This window comes from Aplysia californica, unplaced genomic scaffold (genome assembly GCF_000002075.1).
Source record: "Aplysia californica isolate F4 #8 unplaced genomic scaffold, AplCal3.0 scaffold00020, whole genome shotgun sequence".
In the NCBI taxonomy this organism is placed as follows: Eukaryota; Metazoa; Mollusca; class Gastropoda; order Aplysiida; family Aplysiidae; genus Aplysia; species Aplysia californica.
Genome location: NW_004797290.1, coordinates 1056650 through 1077276, shown reverse-complemented (window position 1 = coordinate 1077276; position 20627 = coordinate 1056650). Strand labels below are relative to the sequence as shown.

Below are 20627 nucleotides of genomic sequence, written 5' to 3'. Positions count from 1 at the left end.
TAATGTTTGTTCATTTACCTTTAAACATTGTTATACGTTATTATCTAAACCTCAGTACAAAGATACTACATCACTTTTTAGAATGCATGCCTCTTTTTCTGAACTACTGCTGTATTGGCTGGGACTGGGGTTAGGGAGTGCACAAAAATGGCTGGGGCTGGAAGGGTTAAGTGTCTCACGAATGCTCTGACACTAAGCTCAATGGCATATTAGTCTGTTCCGATGAAGTCCATTCTAAAAAGATAATCTCATTCCTAAATTATCTTGTTATACTGACACGTCTGTCCTAGGGAAAAGGTATTCACCCGCATATGTAACTCTGTATCTACTGTAATGTGTACTATTTTATATGCCTTTCAAATCAATAAATCATTTTGAATCTTTGAAACTTTGACAGTAAGTATGACAAACTAAAAACCCATCAAGATTTTGTTGTTTTTCTTATTCCAAGGTGGAAACATGGATGTACCTTATGTGGAAACGTACCTTAACACAACTGTAGATTTGCATCAAACAATCTATTCGGCAAAAAATTTCACTCCAACTTAAAGAAACTGTTTGTTTGTGAGGTGTGCCGACAAAATGAGTCGCTTCTCACAATTCACAAAATACATGGAGATAGCGGCCGAAGATTGACAAAAAATTTGGTCAAACTTGTAGATCTTCAATCGATGCCTTTAAAAAAAAAAAAGTGGAACATGTTATTTTATGAATCCACACTTGTAAACTGTACAAACTCCATCTAGAAATATTTGAAACATCTATTTCCAAAGGACTAAAATAGATTTCACTGGCACTCATAAAACTGTTCATTTATATAGACGGCCTCAGAATAATTCAACGATATCTTATTACTGAAATCCTAAGGGGGGAACCCCCCCCCCCCCCAAAGTCAAGTCCTTTGTAGAACAACAAGTGAACGTACAGTCACATTTCTGTTCCCCTGTTTGGTGATTTGGGAAGCCACAAATTCTATTTACAGTAACCATGGTTACACAGGATCTCACACAGCCAAAGCTAGATCTAGACTTGATCATGTACCAAATTCTTCCATGAAAGAAAAAAAAAAAGGAAAGTTGGAGTAGGGGGTGGGGGGTGGGTGGGTGAGGGGCGGGGGTTGGAATACACTTTGAACTATAGTAAAACATACAGTTATGATATGTTCTATATATAAACTTTAGCCAGCACCAAGGGACGTGACGCCCTCCCCTTCCCCCCGCATCACTGATCAAGTTTGGTACAATACGGTATACAGGGAATGCACAAAGACAAGCGGTAACATTTTCGAAAAAAAAATCCACCAAAAAAATCTTCAAAACAACAATCCAAACAAAGTGGCAACTACTCTGTCTGCGTAAGACTACAGACTACAGGCATTGTTTCTACAACAAGACTCTCAGGTGAGTCAGATCCAGGCCTCTACTTTCACGTGTTTCGTCTTTAGTTAGAGTAAGATTTTTTCGGCACTTGCATCACAATTAACTCATTCGCTACGCCGAGCCGTGGGGGGCGGCGCGGCTCAAGTGCCGTCAGTACGTTAAGCCGCCCCCGGCGGCTCGAGAACCGACGTTCAATTTTAGCTTGGTTTCTATTCCAATCCACTTATCCATGTTAAAATAAAGGTCATAATATAATGTTGACTTCCGGGTCAAGCGTTTCCACCGAAAATCGGAAGTTTTGATTCAGTTTTGAAACATGATTTCGTAGTTTATTCGACTTTGTTTTATCGCGAAGCCCATATTATAGCCCAGACACCAGTCTTTGTACTTTTACACAACAAAATGTATAATTATTTTGCTCACTAAAGAAGTGTAGGACTCTTCTTTATAACATTGATACTATTGGACGCAAATTGCCGGTGCACTGTAATTGAGAAATCAATATTTTTGAGTGCTAGATCTAGGCCTAGATCTAAATAGTCAAAATATTTTTTTCTCCCCAAAATCACTACTTTTGGGTGAAATTAATCAAAAAGTACCACTCAAGACATGTATAGGTTTATTCCAAGTGCAATTCTGAATAATTCCATATAAGTATTTTTTTCTGTTTGTGATCCTTTTTTCAAAATTATTTTAAAAAATGTGTTTTTTCCAATATCGGATGTTGTGATCCAAATGTACAAATATTATGGAATGTATGTAAATAACTGCTCATTTTTCAATATTTTCCTGTTCTATATACAGTTATGGTTATTTTGATGTATCATTTGACTAGGTGCAAACATGTTTTTTTAGTTTCACCAGAGATTATAAATTTTTTATTTTCCAATTTTATCCGCATCCAATCACAATTGTGTTGCATAATTGCCTCTTACAGGAACCAAAGTTGAAAAATACGCAAATAAATAATGCAGGTGTATTCTACAAACCATACTGAAAATGTTGGTATATAATATGTTGATATTTATTTGAATTTATGGCCCCAAAGACCTGTGAACTGCGCACTAGTCATCATCTCATTTCGCCCTCCCGAAAAGAATTCGTCCACAAGCCGAAAATATTACGTAGCGAATGAGTTAAGTCATATAAATGCCGAAGATTAGGGGTGTTACAAGAGAGTAACATACAATAAAAAAAAAAAAAAGAGGAGGGATTGTGATGAGACGTTTGATCTCTAGGAAAGAATAAAAATATGACGCATCCATCATCTAGATGCGTTGAGATTTGAGGCCATAATGTACCCTTTTCAAAATAATTTAAACGCTTGGAACATTAAATATTAGATAGGTGTTTTGACAGGAAAGAAGGGAGCAAACCACACTAAAGCACCCACCAACCCGCCACTCCAAAAATTGTGTGTGCTGTCCCCGGCCAGCCAAGTCTATTTACACCCCCCCCCCCCCCCATTCAGCTGAAATATGGTCTATTGACCTAGGAAAAATCAAAAACAAGAGCTCCCTCAAAGCCTTCTCCCATGTATTCTCAATCCCCAGTCAACCTCGTGTATTCTCAATCCCCTGTATTCTCAATCCCCTGTACTCTCAAGCTCCTGTATTCTCAATCCCCTGTACTCTCAATCCCCTGTATTCTCAAGCTCCTGTATTCTCAATCCCGTGTATTCTCAAGCTCCTGTATTCTCAATCCCCTGTATTCTCAATCCCCTGTACTCTCAAGCTCCTGTATTCTCAATCCCCTGTACTCTCAATCCCCTGTACTCTCAAGCTCCTGTATTCTCCAGCCCACCGTTGTCTCACCAAACGCGTCCTCCCGTCCCACTCACTCACTCACTCACTCACCCACCCACTCACTCACCCACCCACCCACTCACTCAGTCACTCACCCACTCACTCACTCACTCACTCAGTCACTCACCCACTCACTCACTCACCCACCCACCCACTCATTCACTCACTCACTCACTCACTCGTACAACAAAAACCGGCCCCACAAGAGGCTCATTAAAGCTTTCACCTTCGCTCGCCGTCGTAAAGCGTCTGCGTGTTAATCAATCCAATGCACTTCCACGTTCTATGCCATTAAATACCGCACCACGCCAACTTGGGCACAGTGGACACAATCAAATATATACTTACAACATGCATTGTATTACCGTCTCGGACACAAAAAATTATGGGTAAATAGATAAAACATGTATAAAAATCTTGGGGAAAGGATAATACTTAAAGCAATGATTTACTGATTGTCACTTAGACATTCTTTGGTATCAACTTAACGGCATTTACATAAATAGTGGTAACATTTCCAAATTCGATCAGTCAACAAATCTTTTTGGTAGAAAGTAAAGAGAAAGGCTGCAACACAAAGGCCGACTTAGGTCAAAGCAAGAGGAGACAGACAGAGACAAACGGAGGATAGCGAAGCAGAAGAGCTCTCACCCATCTCTCTCTCGATCAATAGTTCACACACATTCAGGGATTCGTTATAAACACTGAAGGTCTCAGACACACGCTCTTTAGTTTTAGCTCTAGTTCTAGAAAAATGTGTTTTACAGCACTTGTGACACAAAAAGGTCAAACGAGCGCTGACGATTAGAAGCGTTACTGGAGAGGAATTCACAAAAAAAGGAGGAGAGAGAAAGACGATAGACAGATGTTGATAGAAAAGAAGGAGCAAACTACACCAGAGCACCCACAAACCACCCACTCACACACATGCTCTGTACATCCATGCAGGCAAATATTCATATTCATACTTACACATACATACATACATCCATACATACATACACCCACACAAACATATATACATATAAATCCCAGTGCACGTTTTCAAAAGTTAAAACTGTAAGTATTACATTTATTTATATTGCTTAGCACTGATCTTGTCACCTAGATGGGTGCATCATAGAGACTGAGATTATTTCCATGTCATGTCCACAAAAGGGAACGCAAGCTCAGACCACCAACCATTGTGTACAGCCACAGATAGGAGTTTCCTTCAAAATCCTCCAAAACAATCAGAGTTTGAGAAGAAAAAAAGTTTAAGTCACCAGTCGCCGTGACTGGCACAAGTTAATACCCTCCAACCACCCACATTCAAAACTGTCTGGCACTTTTCTTGTTATTTCAGTTGAACCCCTTTTCCAAAGGTCATATCATGAGAAAGATTGGCCCGAACTCTTTGAAGTTTTGAACACACCAGCCAGCCAAACTACTATACAAAGTGTACAGTCTTCTTATTGCACCAAAATCAATATTCACTTGACCTATTCTTAACCCCACAAATGTCGACAGCCAATTAAATTGACTGCCGTAAAGTTTCATTTTCTGTGTCGCAGCCACTTCAATAGCCTGTAATCGGAGTCCATCTACTGCTCCGTTAACACTTTGCCACAATATTTTGAGGAAAATCCAATGAAACTGGGTGGTAAACATCGCCAATCGGCGACATGAGGCGGCAAAGTGTTAATCCCATTTTTTAAATAAACTCCAAACATTTCAGCTCCTTTACAAAAGAGCTCTACTTCCTATTTCTATTATTCTACCTTCTGGTAAGGTATAAGTTTATGGCATTGACCCGCTTGGACTTCCGATTCTCTGGAAAGCAATTTTCCAATATAATATGGTGAAATCAAATAATTACCCCTGACAGCACAGGCTATTTGTTAGGGCCACTAGAAGAGTGAAATAACCTCTCTCAATCACAAAACAAAGGCAGAGAGCAGGAAAAGAGGAGAGACGGAGAAAAACCCTGACTACCCGGACAAAAATCATTTTACCAATTCAGAAAACAGCTGTGATAGAAAACACACACACACACACAGACACACACACACACACAGACACCCACACACACATACATACCCACGCACAAGCCAGATCACTAATGAACGTATCGAGTGAGATGAAGAAATACGAGGATCAATCACTATCACTTTGAAGGTCAGCCAATTCTGCGCAGCTTGAAGAAAAAACAAAGTCTTTGGTTGCAAACATTGGAAAGAAGGGATGGAAAATCAGTCAGCAGGGTGCCTCAGAGGCAAAAAACACTTGTCAAAGTCTCTCCACAAAAGCAAACAGAAAGATGTTCGACAAATTTCAGCCTTTACAATAACCTTCATGAATAATATTTAGTTTTTATCACATTTAAATAACATTTTCATAAAGAAAATCTGTAAGACTTCACAAAAGACTTCTGAAAGTCATCATTGCAGGTTCTAAACCAGTAACAGAAGTAGAGACGATGGACTCACTCAGTAACCAATCAAAACTGGACATTTTTCAGTGAAATACTTCCCACTTATTTCAAAGCGACACGCACAAAATTCCGGAAGGAACAGACGCCAGATCTATATCATGAATTGCACAAAAAGACGGCCCAGGGGGCAGACAGAGAGAAACCTTTTTCTCCACACAGGCACATCATGCAGACTCCAAACAGGTACACACATTACATAGTTTAGAAAAAAATCCTAGCCATACCTTTTGGTAGGGTAAAATGAGTTTTGGTAGGGTAAAATGAGCATTTATCGAGCGCGCACACACACACGCACACACACACAAACATGATGATTCAACTGTTCAACTGTATCCTGTACCCACTTTCTCCGCACAGCCATGTTCTGACATCCATCTAACTCACTTTCTCCACACAGCCATGTTCTGACATCCATCTAACTGTCACTTTCTCCACACAGCCATGTTCTGACATCCACCTAACTGTCACTTTCTCCACACAGCCAAGTTCTGACATCCACCTAACTGTCACTTTCTCCACACAGCCATGTTCTGACATCCATCTAACTGTCACTTTCTCCACACAGCCATGTTCTGACATCCACCTAACTGTCACTTTCTCCACACAGCCATGTTCTGACATCCACCTGTCACTTTCTCAACCTTCACATTATAATGAAGGCCCTCACTCATCGGGCCTCAGAAAAATGGTAATGCTTTGTGGTAAAAGAAATTAAAAGAAGCTAGCATCTTCACGATTTTGATTATGAATGCTAAGTCGATAGGGTTTTCATTATATTATTTAAAAAAAAAAAAAAACAGGTAAAAAAACAACAAATTGAACAACCAATAACAACAAATTGTACACAAATCAGTAATGCTGTTTTCAGCAGTTAAAAAGGATGCCTCTGAAATAGATGGATGCAGAATGAATGAAACGACAAAAAATGTCTCTGAAATAGATGGACAGCGAACCAATGAAATGACAAAAAATGTCTCTGAAATAGATGGACAGCGAACCAATGAAATGACCAAAAATGTCTCTGAAATAGATGGACAGCGAACCAATGAAATGACCAAAAATGTCCACATTAACACAACAGCTGGGTACAGAAACACTGGGATGGGCAACACAAAGGCATGCAAGAACAATAGCTACTAGTACACAAGCATCATAAAAACCAAAGAAAAAACAATTCTCCAGACATAAATAGAATCTAACTTACATCATCAACATCACTGTTTGACTAAAAAATAACAGCAGGCAGCTGCAGCATAGAATATAAAAAAAGCTCACAGGATTTCAATGGACTAGCATCATCACATCGTTTGCAAAAGTGTACATCATTGCCAACAAAGCCAATACAGCATGGGGAGGAAAAAAAACACAACAAAAAACAAAACATCCAAAACATTTCACCATTTTATAACACCAGGAAAAAAAGGTGCCGGCCCCAAAACCCTCTCCCCTCAAACACAATTTCCCGCGTGGGATGGCAAATTAAAACCAAAAAAGTCTTTTCCAGGCAAAATGGAAAAAAAAAACCGAAACAAAACAAGCTAGCACCCATAGAAGCTTGGGACTCGAAGACAAAAGTTTGGTACAAGGAACCAGCGCCGGTCCCTTCACCACAGGAGCACCACTGTGAATATCGAGATGTCGCAAGAAAGTCTTGACGACCTTTGCCTCCCCGTCAAAGCCATAGACTTGTTCTAGAATATCCCGCCAAGACTGTGCACTCTGGCATCGTTCCCCTTCACCACTCTGTTTTTTAACCAAACGAAGGGCAGATTGGGAAAGGTTGCACTCAAGCACTCGGCTACACCAAGATTTTGTGTATTCAGGGATGCCAAATGATTTTTGAAAAAAACCAAACCAACCTCAAAATGAGCGGAGCATCACATCTCACCTAAAACGAACCTTGTAAAGTTTTTAAAATAGCAAAACAAAAACATCTCTCTTATCTCTCCCCTTTCCTTTGCAAGTGTAGGAGAAAAAAAGCAGGAACAAAACGTAGATTTGGCATCCCTGTGTGCTGCCCTTCATTTGTGCGCAAATGGTATGCACCGGAGAAGCAACGCAACGCTTTCCTGACTATCAATAATTTATTTATAGAGCAATCCATGTCCAGGTGCTGTCCTAACCAGCAACGTTTTCATAGGGAACAAAAAGTAGCATCCAAAACAGTGCCTGGCCTAGAATATTCTAACTCAAGTCCATGTTTGAAACTAAAAATTCACATTACCATAAAAGCTATGAACATACATAATATGTTAGCATAGGAGCCAGGACTTTCTATCTATATTCTATATATATCCTCTGACAATGCAAAAGCCCAGCAGTCAAAACTACCAATATACACCCAAAAAAAGGACTCCGATCCTGTCTAACAGCCGGGGTAGCACTCGACTCTGACTGCCGGCCTCCTGACTTGGTTCCAAAGCAAACATCTAGTAGGTTTATATTCGCTAAGTAAAAGAAAACCCAGCAATGTTATGTCACAGACTACCTACTCTAAAAGCGTTTCTTTAATTACAAAAAAATTATTATCTCCAAAATTTTAATAATAATGGCATTTACATGGCGCACAACAACCACGCTGTGCAGAATGTGCTATGCGCTCTACAACTCTTGAACAACCCCCCCCAAAATCCATAACTGGAAGAAAACACACAAAGAGTTCTTCACAAAATCCAATTAGTGCGCAGACTTCAGCATGCTGGACAGGAGAGAATACTCTTTGGAGATGGCTTCGTCCTCGGGACTGGCCTTTGAGATGACTTTATCGACAGCCGAGTGCGAGTGGAGGCTGTGGCCGCGTGGCGAGTCCACCTCCACCATGGCTTTGGGCTTGGACTTACAGTTGCTGATCAGAGCTTTGATGTCGCTCAGGCAGCTTTCTCGGGGTGGGCAGTCCGACTCGGGCGAGCCCACGCGCCCCTCGCTTTTCTCCTCCATGACCTCGCACGCCGACAACTTCTGCCTCTGTCGGCTCAGCTGTAGAGGGGAGGAGGAGGACAGGATCTGGGAGGCTTGACCGCTGGGCAGCAGTGACAGCGCTCCAATACTTAGGGAGGGTGGTTGCGACAGGGAGCAGGACGGGGGCTGTTGTGCGCGTGCTGACAAGCCAGAAGACGCGGAGAGGTTGGGGTTCGACGCCACCCTGGCGACTAAAGTGGCGGATGGCGGAGATGAGGAAGCAAAGTGAGATGAGATGTTGTTGTTGTTGTTGTTGTTGCTGGAGACGGCCGAGTCGATGAGGAAGTTTGGCAAGCTGGTAGCAGCAGAAGCCGCGGCGTCTTCCCTCGCGGGGGAAAGGAGAGCACTCTTTGCGCTCGTCACGTCCAGCGACACAGAGTCTTTTCCTTTGTGGCCGGTGCCGCCGCCCACGTCTAGCCTGGCTCTCTTACTGGCCGGGGGGGAGGGGCAGCAACTGTGCAGATCTTTCTCTTCCTGTTTGCGGCCGCCCAGTGCCACGCTCTTCAACAGCTGCACCGCGGGCGACCCCTGTGTGGGGGAGGAGTTGGAGGACAGGTGTTGCGGAGCGTCCTCTTGCTCCATCTCTTCCCGGCGCACCGAGCTGGACACTGGGCAGTCTGAGCGGTCAGACCTGAGCCCGCCCGCCCCCTCCCCGCACGACGAGTGGACCGTGGAGGAGTTGGCCTCCAGCACCACTGTGGCCGAGTCGCACGCCTGACTAGACTTGAGGTTGGCTTGTGCGATTCTCAGCAGGTCCGCCTCGTTCCTCACCACCCACCGCAGCTTCCCCACCGACATAATCTCCACTTCCTGGTCGCCGAACAACAGAAGATTCTTCTCGTACTTGGGCTTCGGCAGACTCACTTCGTGCTGAACCTTCGACACGTTTTCTTGCATGGACATGGAGGACATCGAGTTCTCCTTCACCGACTCTTGACCATCCCACACAACCTTAGTGCTCTCCCCTTGTTTTTCTACAAACTTGCCGCTCGAGTGCTTCTCCGCTGTCGCGCTGCGTGCCTGGTTCCTCGCCTGTTTGGACTGAGAGCTGCGCGAGGCTCGCCGCGTCACCTCCTTCCCCTGTCTCTGCGCGCCGCTGACACCCGCTGATTTCCCGCCACCCATCTCTTTGCTGCTGCTGCTGCTACTACTGCTGCTGCTGCGGTTATTGGAAGCTTCGGCTGGTGGTTTCTCCACGGGATCGGGTTTATTTTTTCCACCGTCTTTACTGGGAGAGGAGAGATCCAGGGGTGTGGGGACACTCAGGTTAGCAGCTGCCGCGGCCGCTGCGATGGCCACCGTGCCCGCCCCTCCCCACACAGGCTGCAGGGGGAAGTAACTCATCATGAAGGGCTGGGAGCCGGCCAGGTGGGGGGGAGCGAACCGCGTGTTGGCCATGACGGCCGAGGTGAGGCCCCGATCGGGGAGGTTGTAGTCGTAGACGGCGGGGAGCATGCCGAACTTGTCATAGCCTAGCGGGATCCCAGGGAACAGGGTCGGGTTTGTGGCGGCAGTCGCTGCAGCGGTTGTGGTGGAGCTGCTGGCGTTGGAGGCCGGTCTCGGGGTGGTCGGGGCGCTGGTCGGGGTCGTGGTGGGCGTGGCGTGGGCCGACCCACCGCCTGCTGAGGCCTGCCGCGGGCTGCTGGCGTGGGGGTGGGGCGCACTGGATGTGGACATGTCGCCAACACCACTACCGGTCACAGCAGCAGAGGCAGCAGACTTACGTGGCCGTCGTTTCACAGGTTGCGGTTGTTGTTGTTGTTGTTGAACCACAACAGCAGCTGGAGTCTCGTTCGCCACTGGGCTGGCCGCGACCGCCGGGTGATGGTGAGGAGACTTGGCAAGTGCAGGCTGTTTTCCTGGCAGGGAAACCAAACCTGACTGGCCGAGAACCATCACGGGCGCTGGGGAAGACGCCGCGACAACAACAACCGGATCCTCTTCCACACTGCTGGGTGCTGTCCCTTTAGAAGTCTCCCCGCCTAACGGAGAGGCCAGCTTTGACGATCCACTCTCGGGTAAAGCCAAAGACTTGGCCGCCAACTTCTGCCCTATGTTTTCAGACAACTGGGACATGGCACTAACTTTATCAAACAAAACAGAAGACAAGGAAGATGGCAGCGACGAGGAGGAGGAGGAGGAGGACTGCTGCGACACGACCAGCTCGTTCAACAATGAAGCACCGTGAGATAAATTTGATATGACTTCGCTTAGACTCGGTCGAGAGCTCTCCGATTTTGATTTCCGGCTGGGCTCCACAGTTGCCGTTGTGCTACCCCCACCACCACCCCCACCACTACCACTACCCCCACCACCACCACTGCCACCAGAACTGATCTCCACACTCCCCGCAGCACTAACCACATCCGAGGCACTTGCTGCTGATAATAACGACGACGACGGCAGCTTTTTCCTACTTAGATCTACCTCCAGCCGCTCGGGTTCCTTCTCTTTCTTCACACTAGCATTAGTGTTACCATTTCCCTTCATGGTAGAAATCTCCCCTTTACTAAAGTTCAGCACCAACACTTCCTTCTCCGTCACGAGATGGCTCATCGGAGGAGAAGCCAGGTCCGAGTCGGGTTTGACTGCGGCGGGTGCCGTCAGGTCGTGCACAACGCAATCCTCGCCCTCATTGTCCTCATCACAACCAATGGTCAGAACACACACCGGGCTGTCCACAGACGACAGCACTGTCACCTCCCCCTGCTCCTCCTTCACCGAATCCTTCCCTCTCCCCACGGTCGCCAGCGACACGGACGCCGCCGAACTCATGCTCAGATCGAGACTCGACTCCTCCACCACAACCCTCGTCTTTGACCCAGATTCCCCGTCCACAGTGTCCGAGCTCTCCGACGACGGTTTCTCCGTTAAATCTTCGGCCTTGACCTCCTGGCTGGCCTCTCCCCCTCCCGCGGCCTGTCTCCTGGGCTGTGTGTCGGGCCGGGGGCTGCGCGAGTTGTTGGCCGGCGACCCGGGCTGGAAGGACATCTCCCCCGACACGTGGGGCATGGTGGCGATGTACCGCTGCATAGCTTCCGCATCCAGCCCCAGCTCGTCCATCTGAAACATTTTTAAATAACAGTTGTATAGTACATAAATAAATAACTGTTGTATAGTCAAAAAATAAATCAAAGTTGTTTTTTTAGAAAATGGAAATGCGCAGTATAAATGCTATTTATTATTATTATTTGATAAATAAATAGCATTTGTACAGAGCAAATAATTGTAAAAATAAACATACATATAAATAGTAATTTTATATACAGCATAAATAATAAAAACCATAAGAAGAAAAAATAGCATTTGTATCGCACAAATCCCCGCTCAACAGCAAGCTCTAAGCACTTTACAATCTATATTGCTATCGTTACCCCAGCAGATGCTAAAACACTCCGAAACACTTTCGGCTGCCTGAAGAGCATACTGAGCAAGCAGTTGATTAAGCGCATAGACACTGAAACAGGCTCAGCGCACTTGTTGGTTCCACTGGTTACTGGGAAGACAACAGTCGAATCTCTGGTGTCCGTTGCACACGCTCAAGAAATGTTTTGTCTAAATTCCATTCCTAATATAATATTTAAAAAAACAAGAAAAGATACACAATATAGATACACTTGTCATAAGAATGAAAATGTTTTTTGTTTTTTTAACTGAAAAATTTTGCGTTCTGGACTTAACAGATTTATACAGCTAACCGAAACGATATCTTGTCTTTTCCTTACCTCATCTCCCTCTCCACTCAAGTCAAATCCCCTGCGGTGTGCCAGAGTTTTGTCGCGGATGATGCGATTGATGGAAGAAATGCTAGGAATGTTCTTCTCGGAGCAAACACTGTCCTGTAGCAGTCTGAAAGAGATTTTTTTTAGTTTTACAGCACTTGAATCACAAACAGGTCACATAAAGAGCCAAAGATTTGAGGTGTTACTACCAGAGATTAAAATGCAAAGGAAAAAAAAGGAGAGATGAGGATGACAGATTTTTTTTGGGAAAAAGGGAGTAAACCACACCGGAGCACCCACCAACCCAATATCACTCATTGGTATCATGGCAAACAGCCCACTCGTGACCCAAGCCAGACAGAATGCAGAATCTTTAGTTTTAGTAAGAGTTTTACAGCACTTGCAACACAATAAGGTCATATAAGTGCTGAAGATTAGAGGTGTTACAAGAGAGTAAGAAACATACAAAAGAAGGGGGGGAGATAAGACGATAGATTTTTATAGGAAAGAAGGAGTAAACCACACCAGATCACCCACCAACCACCCACAGAATGCAGCATCTACGAGATGAGAGTGGACTATTGACTATCAGAGGATGATGATTACTGATAAATTATATTTATTTAGATCTAGCTCAACAGATATAAATTCCACCACAAGGTAAGAAGACTCACAAAGGATTGAGTGGGGTTTTTTTCCCTCTTCACCACAGTGTACCAAAGCTACAGTGTAGCACTCGCAGAGTCAACATGCACACTGCTATCAGATTTTCAGTTCCCGATTTTTTCCCCTCCAATACATGTATATTCTTTGTATAGAAAACACGTATACAGCGAAATACGTGTATATTATGAAATGATTTTCCCTTTCTGCAAATTTCTCTATGTACGTCTTACAGACTGTATTTGGTCGCTTTAAGAACAAGCGGGCTCACTCAGATTTCCGGGGTTTCCAGAAATCTTGACCTACAGCAAAAGTGGGCATTGCCCTACCTATAGGAGAAGTTTGGTTTCATTGGTGTGTATATTTGTTTGGTTATAGAGAAAACTCTCCTTGTCTTTTAAAGAAACTGAACAAGGGACAAAAGCACAAACTTTACTTTTGATTTTCTCAAAGCAGCAGTTTTCGGGATAGCCCCCTTGTGCTTCACACTTTGCGGCCTCATCTCGCCAACTGGCGATGTTTACCACAGAGTTTCTTTGGATTTTCCCCAAAATATGATGGAAAAGTGTTAAAAGGGACAATCTCTTCCTAGCTACCACAAACAAGGACACTGCTCACTTCTGCCTGATCTCCCAGGCAAACATCTGCGGGTTGTCCAGCTTGTACTGCTTGACCATACTGACCACGTCCGGGGTGGTCACCTTGGGTTTGCTGCCACCAATCTGGCCTGGGTTGATGCTGCCAGTCTTGCGGTACCTGAAGTACAAAGTAAACTTATGACCTTTTAGTTTTAGAAGAGGTTTTACGGCGTTCGCAACTGCCTAAGGTCATATGAGCCCCAAGGGGTGGATGTCAACAGAGAAGTCTTTACAGGGAATCAGACTTACTCTGCTCACCTCTCTAGCTTCAACAGCACAAAGTCTGCTTCGACTATCAAGGCACCCTGGAAATAGTGGGTCACAAGAGTGTGACAAACATACAAAAGAAGTAGAGGTAAAATGATATGATAGTAAGGATTAGGAAAGAAAAAGCAGCAGTTCCCTGTTAGGCACAGTGACATTGATGAATCAGCCCATCTACAATTACAATTTTACTATGCACAAGAACATGGTTAATGTCCCTCCTTTGGGAATGGTCTAGACCTATGACCTGACTATACCGTCAGATGGTAATGAGGAAGCAATGGAGCAACGGTATAGGTTTAACGTCCCTATCAACACTAACTCTTTACGCCCTGAGTTTTTTCCACTGTTTCCCACAGATTTTTCTACAGTCACCTAAACCTAGAGCACTATGTCTCATTATAACCCCAAAAGCTTGCCTCCAACTTCTAAATGGTGGAAATAAAGGCTTAGTCATTACTAAAAAACTTGGTTTGGGAAAAGTTCTGAAAAACAAGCAAAAACTAGCACTAAATAAAACAAAACAGTTGTCACTAGTACTGGACGCTCCCAGCGTCTGAGGGGGTTCAAAGAGTTAAGAGAGAGGAAGATATCCACTACTTAGTGGGAAAACTACGACATCAGCCATTATGACAAGTGACTTATGACTTTGTAGTTTTAGTAACAGTTTTACAACACTTGGGAAACAATAAGGTCAGGTAAGTGCCGAAGATTAGAGGTGTTACAGGAGAGTAACAAACACAAAAAAGATAGGGGGAGAGATAAGAATGATAAATGTTTGATAGGAAAAAAGGAGTAAACAACACCAGGGCAACTGCATTGTATAAGCATGTGTATGCAACATGTGCATTCACATGTGTGTGTGTAGGCATATGAGTGTGTGTGTAGGCATATGAGTGTGTGTGTATGTGTGTGCGTGTGTGTGAGTGTGTGTGTGCGCGTGTGTGTATGTGTGTGTGTAGGCATATGAGTGCGTGTGTGTGTGTGTGTGTGTGTGTGTGGTGTGTATGTGTGTGTGTATGTGTAACATGCGTGTGTGAGCATGTTCGTACCGGTTGAGGATCTTGCTGACACAGCCGTGGGACACCTGCAGCTGCCGGCTGATCTCGCACGGCCGGATTCCCTGGAGGGCCAGCTGGAGAATCTGTACACGGAGGTGGTCAGGCAGGGGCCGGCCGTTGGTGAACTCGCGCCCGTACTGGTTGATGTTACGGCCACCTAGACACAGAGCAAGTGTGTGGGTTTTTTATATATTTTTTTTATAGTAGAGGGTTTTACGGCGCTCGCAACTGCATAAGGTCATATGAGCGCCAAGGGGTGGGTGTCAACAGAGAAGTCTTTACAGGGAATCAGACTTACTCTGCTCACCTCTCTAGCTTCAACAGCACAAGGTCTGCTTCAACTATCAAGGCACCCCGGAAATAGCAGGTCACAAGAGTGTGACAAACATACAAAAGAAGTAGAGGAAAAATGACAATAGGAAGGATTAGGAAAGAAAAAACAGCAGTTCCCTGCTGTTGATCAGGCACAGTTATGAGCGTGACATGAATCAGCCCATTTACAATTCTACTGTGCTTGAACGAGAAATGTCCCCCCTTTGGGAATAGCCTAAAGACACTACAGTCAGTGGCACTGCCCCGGGGTGTTGTGTGGGTTTGTAATGAATGTTGTTTGGAAATGTAAAAATGGGAATGAACTGTGTTGCGAGTGTTGCAATAATGGTTCTTTGATATCACGATTATTTCCCCTTCTTGACAAGCCTCGTTCTGAGTTCGGGATCTCATTGTAAAAGAAAGAGTACAAACCAGTTTTTCTGGCAGGTAGGCTACGCACCAGGTTGTTGTTTGGGCTTCTTTACAAGTGTCAATCCTTCAATAATGTGATGCAATATGCAGCCGTCACAGGGTTTAACACCCCTTTCAATACTATTAGGGTATTTAACACCTTGCGGTCAACTGTGAAAATTATTCGTTCCCGTAACAGGCCGAGAAGTCTGTTGCAGTCGCTCTCCAGGGGGTGTTTTGTAAAGCTGGCTGTGTGACTGCAAATGGTTAAAAGGCGGGACCTCCGAATTGAACATCCATCTCCGATAGGACAATAAAAAATGTATTAATTATTAATTGCGTTTTTTCCATGCTGGCTGGCAGCTATGTACATGCTATGGTCATTTGTTACACAAGAGCAGCGGTACGTGACAAAGGCAGATGGTCACGTGAAACACAGCCATAAATTATAATGTTCCACATAACGTTATCAGATTATCTCTTACAGCCCCAGCAGTGAATATTTCCCTCACAGGGTGTCCATCGGCCACCTCATACCCAGTTGTGTGTTTTTAGCGAGAAAGTGGCCGCCAAAGTTTTGTGATTTCCAAAGCTAGAGAGTCCTTGGAAACTCCTATTTAAGGGGAGGTGGCTAATGAAAATGCCAAAACTCAGTTCCAACCATTTTGTAGCCACTTTATATGCATCAATGGATACATACACTTTAAAAAAGAGGTTTTGTGAAATAAAACTTGATTACCTTGCAACCATGGAAAGTGTTGTTGTCAAGGGGTAAAGTTTAGCATTTCTTGACGTTTTGTTTGAATCCCCCCCCCCCCCCCCCACCGCTTTCAAATACATTTTTATATATATTAGAGGTCTCTTTAGGTTTTGGGACCTTCACAAACGGATTCTTGACATATTTTTCTGTAAGAATATCCAAATACAAGTACTCAAAGTTCCATTTTTTTTTTTTAAGCAAATACCCGATTTTCTAGGGGATCGAGACCCGCGGATCCCCTTAATATTTCTGCATAAAGAAAAAACACCAGGCTGAGTAGAAGAATTGCACGATTCATGCAATAATCATTCAGTTTGAACTTACACAAAATGTACTTGCTGGGGTTTCGTAGATTTCTGTTATGACTGTAAACAATGACTGTAAACAATGACTTAACAATGACATGATGTAGAGCGCCAACTGAACTGGCTCACCATACACAAAGTGTTAAAAACCAGGATACACCCATTCATTGGCACAATATTATACGTAACATTTGAGCTCATGTGTGAGAAAGCACCCTTACTACCAGAATGACGTATCCGATTCTTCGCATCTTTGCGGGAGATTTCTGAGCCGTCGTCGTCCACGTAGGTACTGTCGTCCAGGTCGAAACTGTCGTCGCTGCCGTCTTCCGCTCCCTGGCCGCCTCCACTCACAGAGGCCGACCCTGAGCCCGGCCCATTGTTCTCCACGTCCTTGGGCTCTGCACACTGGAGGAATACACAAACAAGATCTAAACTGCCGAAACCTTCCTTATTGTGAGAGTGAAAAGAAAGAAGATTCCGGATATTGAGTTCAACTTTATTGTGAGAATGAAAAGACAGAAGATACCAATTGCCGACTTGTACTTTATTGTGAGGATGAAAAGACAAAAGATACCAATTGCTGAGTTTTACTTTATTGTGAGGATGAAAAGACAGAAGATACCAATTGCTGAGTTTTACTTTATTGTGAGGATGAAAAGACAGAAGATACCAATTGCTGAGTTTTACTTTATTGTGAGGATGAAAAGGAAGAAAAATCCAGATGCTCAGTTCTACTTTTACGACTGCCAACTTTTCGAAAGCAAAAAAAAAAAAAATCCTATTTTTTAAAAAGTTTTTATACGTACTGGGTTGTCAGCTATACATGAGTGACACCTACGTCTCTACACACCTGATTGGCTGACCCTGGCGTCGTCATTGAAACCACAGAGGAAAGCTGCTGTTGCTGCTGCTGTTGTTGTTGCTGCTGCTGCTGTTGTTGTTGCTGTTGTTGTTGTTGCTGCAAAATCTGCTGCTGCAGCTGCAGGTAGTGCAGGTAAGGCTGTGGTATGACCAGTGGCGAGCCAGTCGTTGTACTGGCGCTACCGGACATGCCGTTAACCTCAACGCTCTGCTCCGTGGCGGCGGCGCTGACGCTGCTACTGCTGCTGCTGCTGCCCTCTGCTGACTGCGACTGCTGCCCTTTCCTCCCATCTCTGCGGGTAGCGTGGGCGGGGGAGGTGGCAGGTGGTGATGGTGTCGCTCCGGCCGGCCTGGGTGGTGGGGGCGGCTGGTGGGTGCTCGTGGACATCTGTCCCCGTCTCCCGGCCGGCTGCGGGCGCTCGCCGCGTCTGCGTGGTGTGGGCGGCCGGATGCTGGCGGGGAAAGGAGCACGAGGGTCGCGTCTACACCCTCTCAAGGTCACAGGGGCCCAAACTCTTGCACTGCAAGAAACAAAAAGAACAGGGTAAAATAGGCTTTACCAGTTGGTCAAAAACATGTCTCAAAACTCTTGCACTGCAAGAAACAAGAACTACAGTGTTAAAATAGGCTTCAGCAGCTGGTTAAAAAACATGTTTTAAGTTATTTAAAAATGTAGATGATTTTACCCCCACTAACACCACAAACATTCTACATTTGTGGACGATATGGTACTACTAGCTGGAAGTTTTCCATATCTTATATGTTCTTGTCTGAAAAGACAATGTACAGTCGAACCTACTCTAGCGACCAACTATCTAAGACAATCACCGGTACAAATGACCCCTACCCATTTCCCTTTACGCTATTTTCTAAGTATCAAAATGACAATGTTTAAGACAAGAGGACCACCTATCTAAGGAAACCATTTTTCCACTAGCTGTTAACCGGCACGATCAGCAGACAGACCCGTTCATGGATCCTGAGGAGGAGGGAGGAGCAGCCATGGCATTGTGCCGCCTGCAATGACACCTATTCTCAAACCAAGTAAGTAAGTAAGAGACCATTTTTCTCCTCAACAAGGTGCCATCATCTTGGACAGGTTTGACTATACCAAATGTGTACCAATAGGCCTACAGTTTTGAAATTTGCACACTATTTCAGTATTCTATTCAGGAAATAGGTCTGAGGTCTCACTATGTCAAACCAATACAGTTTTGAAATTTGAGCACCAGCTCAGTATTCTATTCAGGAAATAAGTCTGAGGTTTCATTATGTCAAACCAATACAGTTTTGAAATGTGGGCACCATTCCTGTTTTAAAAACACTCTTGGATACCAATACAACTTTGAAATTTGAGCATCATTTGAGCATTCTATTTTTTAACACTTTTCCATCAATTGGGTCTGAATAGGTTTTTCCCGATCTGTCAATTGGATTGTTAAAGTGAAATGAAAGTGATAAGTTGTTTTGCCTTTTCACATTGAGACTTCGGAGCAATAATGAGGAGATTGACGAATACACAAACTTTTAGTCGGCACATTGAAATAATGCGCAGATTGACGAATAGACGAACTTTTAGTCAGAGCAATAATGCGCAGATTGGCGAATAGACAAACTTTTAGTCAGTGCAACGATAACGAGGAAGAAGAAGAAGAAGACGGTGCAACAATGCGCAGATTGATGGAAAAGTGTTCAAGAATTCCACAGTCTCACCTGGTCAGGCCAGGTGTGTGTTCTGAAGCTGACCTTGGTCGTCACCTGTGAGCTGGACACTCTGCACCCAGCCCACATCGCTCACAGAGCAGCCTGCTTCCTACTTCCACACTGGAGAAAACAAAGAAAAAAAACATATAGACAATTAGTTATGTTTTGGTGAAGAGTTTTACGACACTTTAAAAAAAAGGTTTAGTAGAGGTTTTACGGTGCTTGCAACACAATAAGATCATACAAGTGCCAAAGATTAGAGGTGTAACAAGAGAGTAACAAACACAAAAAAGAAGGAGGAGAGCTCAAGACAATAGATGTCCGACAGGAAAGAAGGAGCAAACCACACCAGAGCACCCACCAACCACCCACTCATGCGACTCAAACACATGATGCAAGTACAAGTGATCCTTCTTTCCTATCAAACATCTATCATCCTTATCTCTCCCTCCTTCTTTTTTATGTTTGTTACTCTCTTGTAACACCTCTAATCTTCTGGAGCTCATATGACCTTATGCAGTTGCGAGCGCCGTAAAACCTCTACTAAACTAAGTACAAGTATCAAAGATTAAGGGAGTTACTAGAGAGTAATGTACAGAGACGAGAAGAACAGATGCAGACACTGGATGTTTGGGAGGAAATATGAAGTAACAAACCTCACCAGAGCCCCCGCCAACCACCCACTAATTCAGACAATGGATGTTTGGGAGGAAAGATTAAGTAACAAACCACCACCAGAGCACCCGCCAACCACCCACTAATTCAGACAATGGATGTTTGGAAGGAAAGATTAAGTAACAAACCACACCAGAGCACCCACAAACCACCCACTGATGCAAGCAATAGATACTTGGGAGGAAAGATTAAGTAAGAAACCATACCAGAGCACCCGCCAACCACCCACTAATTTAGACAATGGATGTTTTGGAGGAAAGATTCAGTAACAAACCACCACCAGAGCACCCGCCAACCACCCGCTAATTTAGACAATGGATGTTTGGGAGGAAAGATTAAGTAACAAACCATACCAGAGCACCCGCCAACCACCCACTAATTCACACAATGGATGTTTGGGAGGAAAGATTCAGTAACAAACTATACCAGAGCACCCGCCAACCACCCACTAATTCACACAATGGATGTTTGGGAGGAAAGATTCAGTAACAAACTATACCAGAGCACCCGCCAACCACCCACTAATTCACACAATGGATGTTTGGGAGGAAAGATTAAGTAACAAACCACACCAGAGCACCCGCCAACCACCCACAGACAAACTCTGAGTCTGATAATATGAGTGATAACACC

The 20627-nt window shown here is 44.4% G+C and overlaps 1 protein-coding gene across 2 annotated transcripts; it reads right to left on the bottom strand.

Moving 5' to 3' along the window:
• Window positions 1-7597: 7597 nt before the first annotated feature.
• LOC100533553 (Pax-beta paired domain protein) lies at window positions 7598-19434 on the bottom strand. 2 transcript variants are annotated; one of them, XM_005090640.3, is made up of 7 exons: window positions 19329-19434; window positions 17605-18136; window positions 16973-17159; window positions 14955-15120; window positions 13619-13756; window positions 12341-12464; window positions 7598-11678 (listed from the first exon to the last, which is right to left on the bottom strand). In XM_005090640.3, exons 2-7 carry the CDS (start codon window positions 18001-18003, stop codon window positions 8334-8336), a joined length of 4359 nt encoding a protein of 1452 aa, XP_005090697.2. In that variant the 5' UTR covers window positions 18004-18136; window positions 19329-19434; the 3' UTR covers window positions 7598-8333. The 2 variants fall into 2 exon arrangements, with proteins under 2 accessions (XP_005090697.2, XP_035827868.1); XM_035971975.1 differs by having other exon boundaries at window positions 16976-17159.
• Window positions 19435-20627: the final 1193 nt, after the last annotated feature.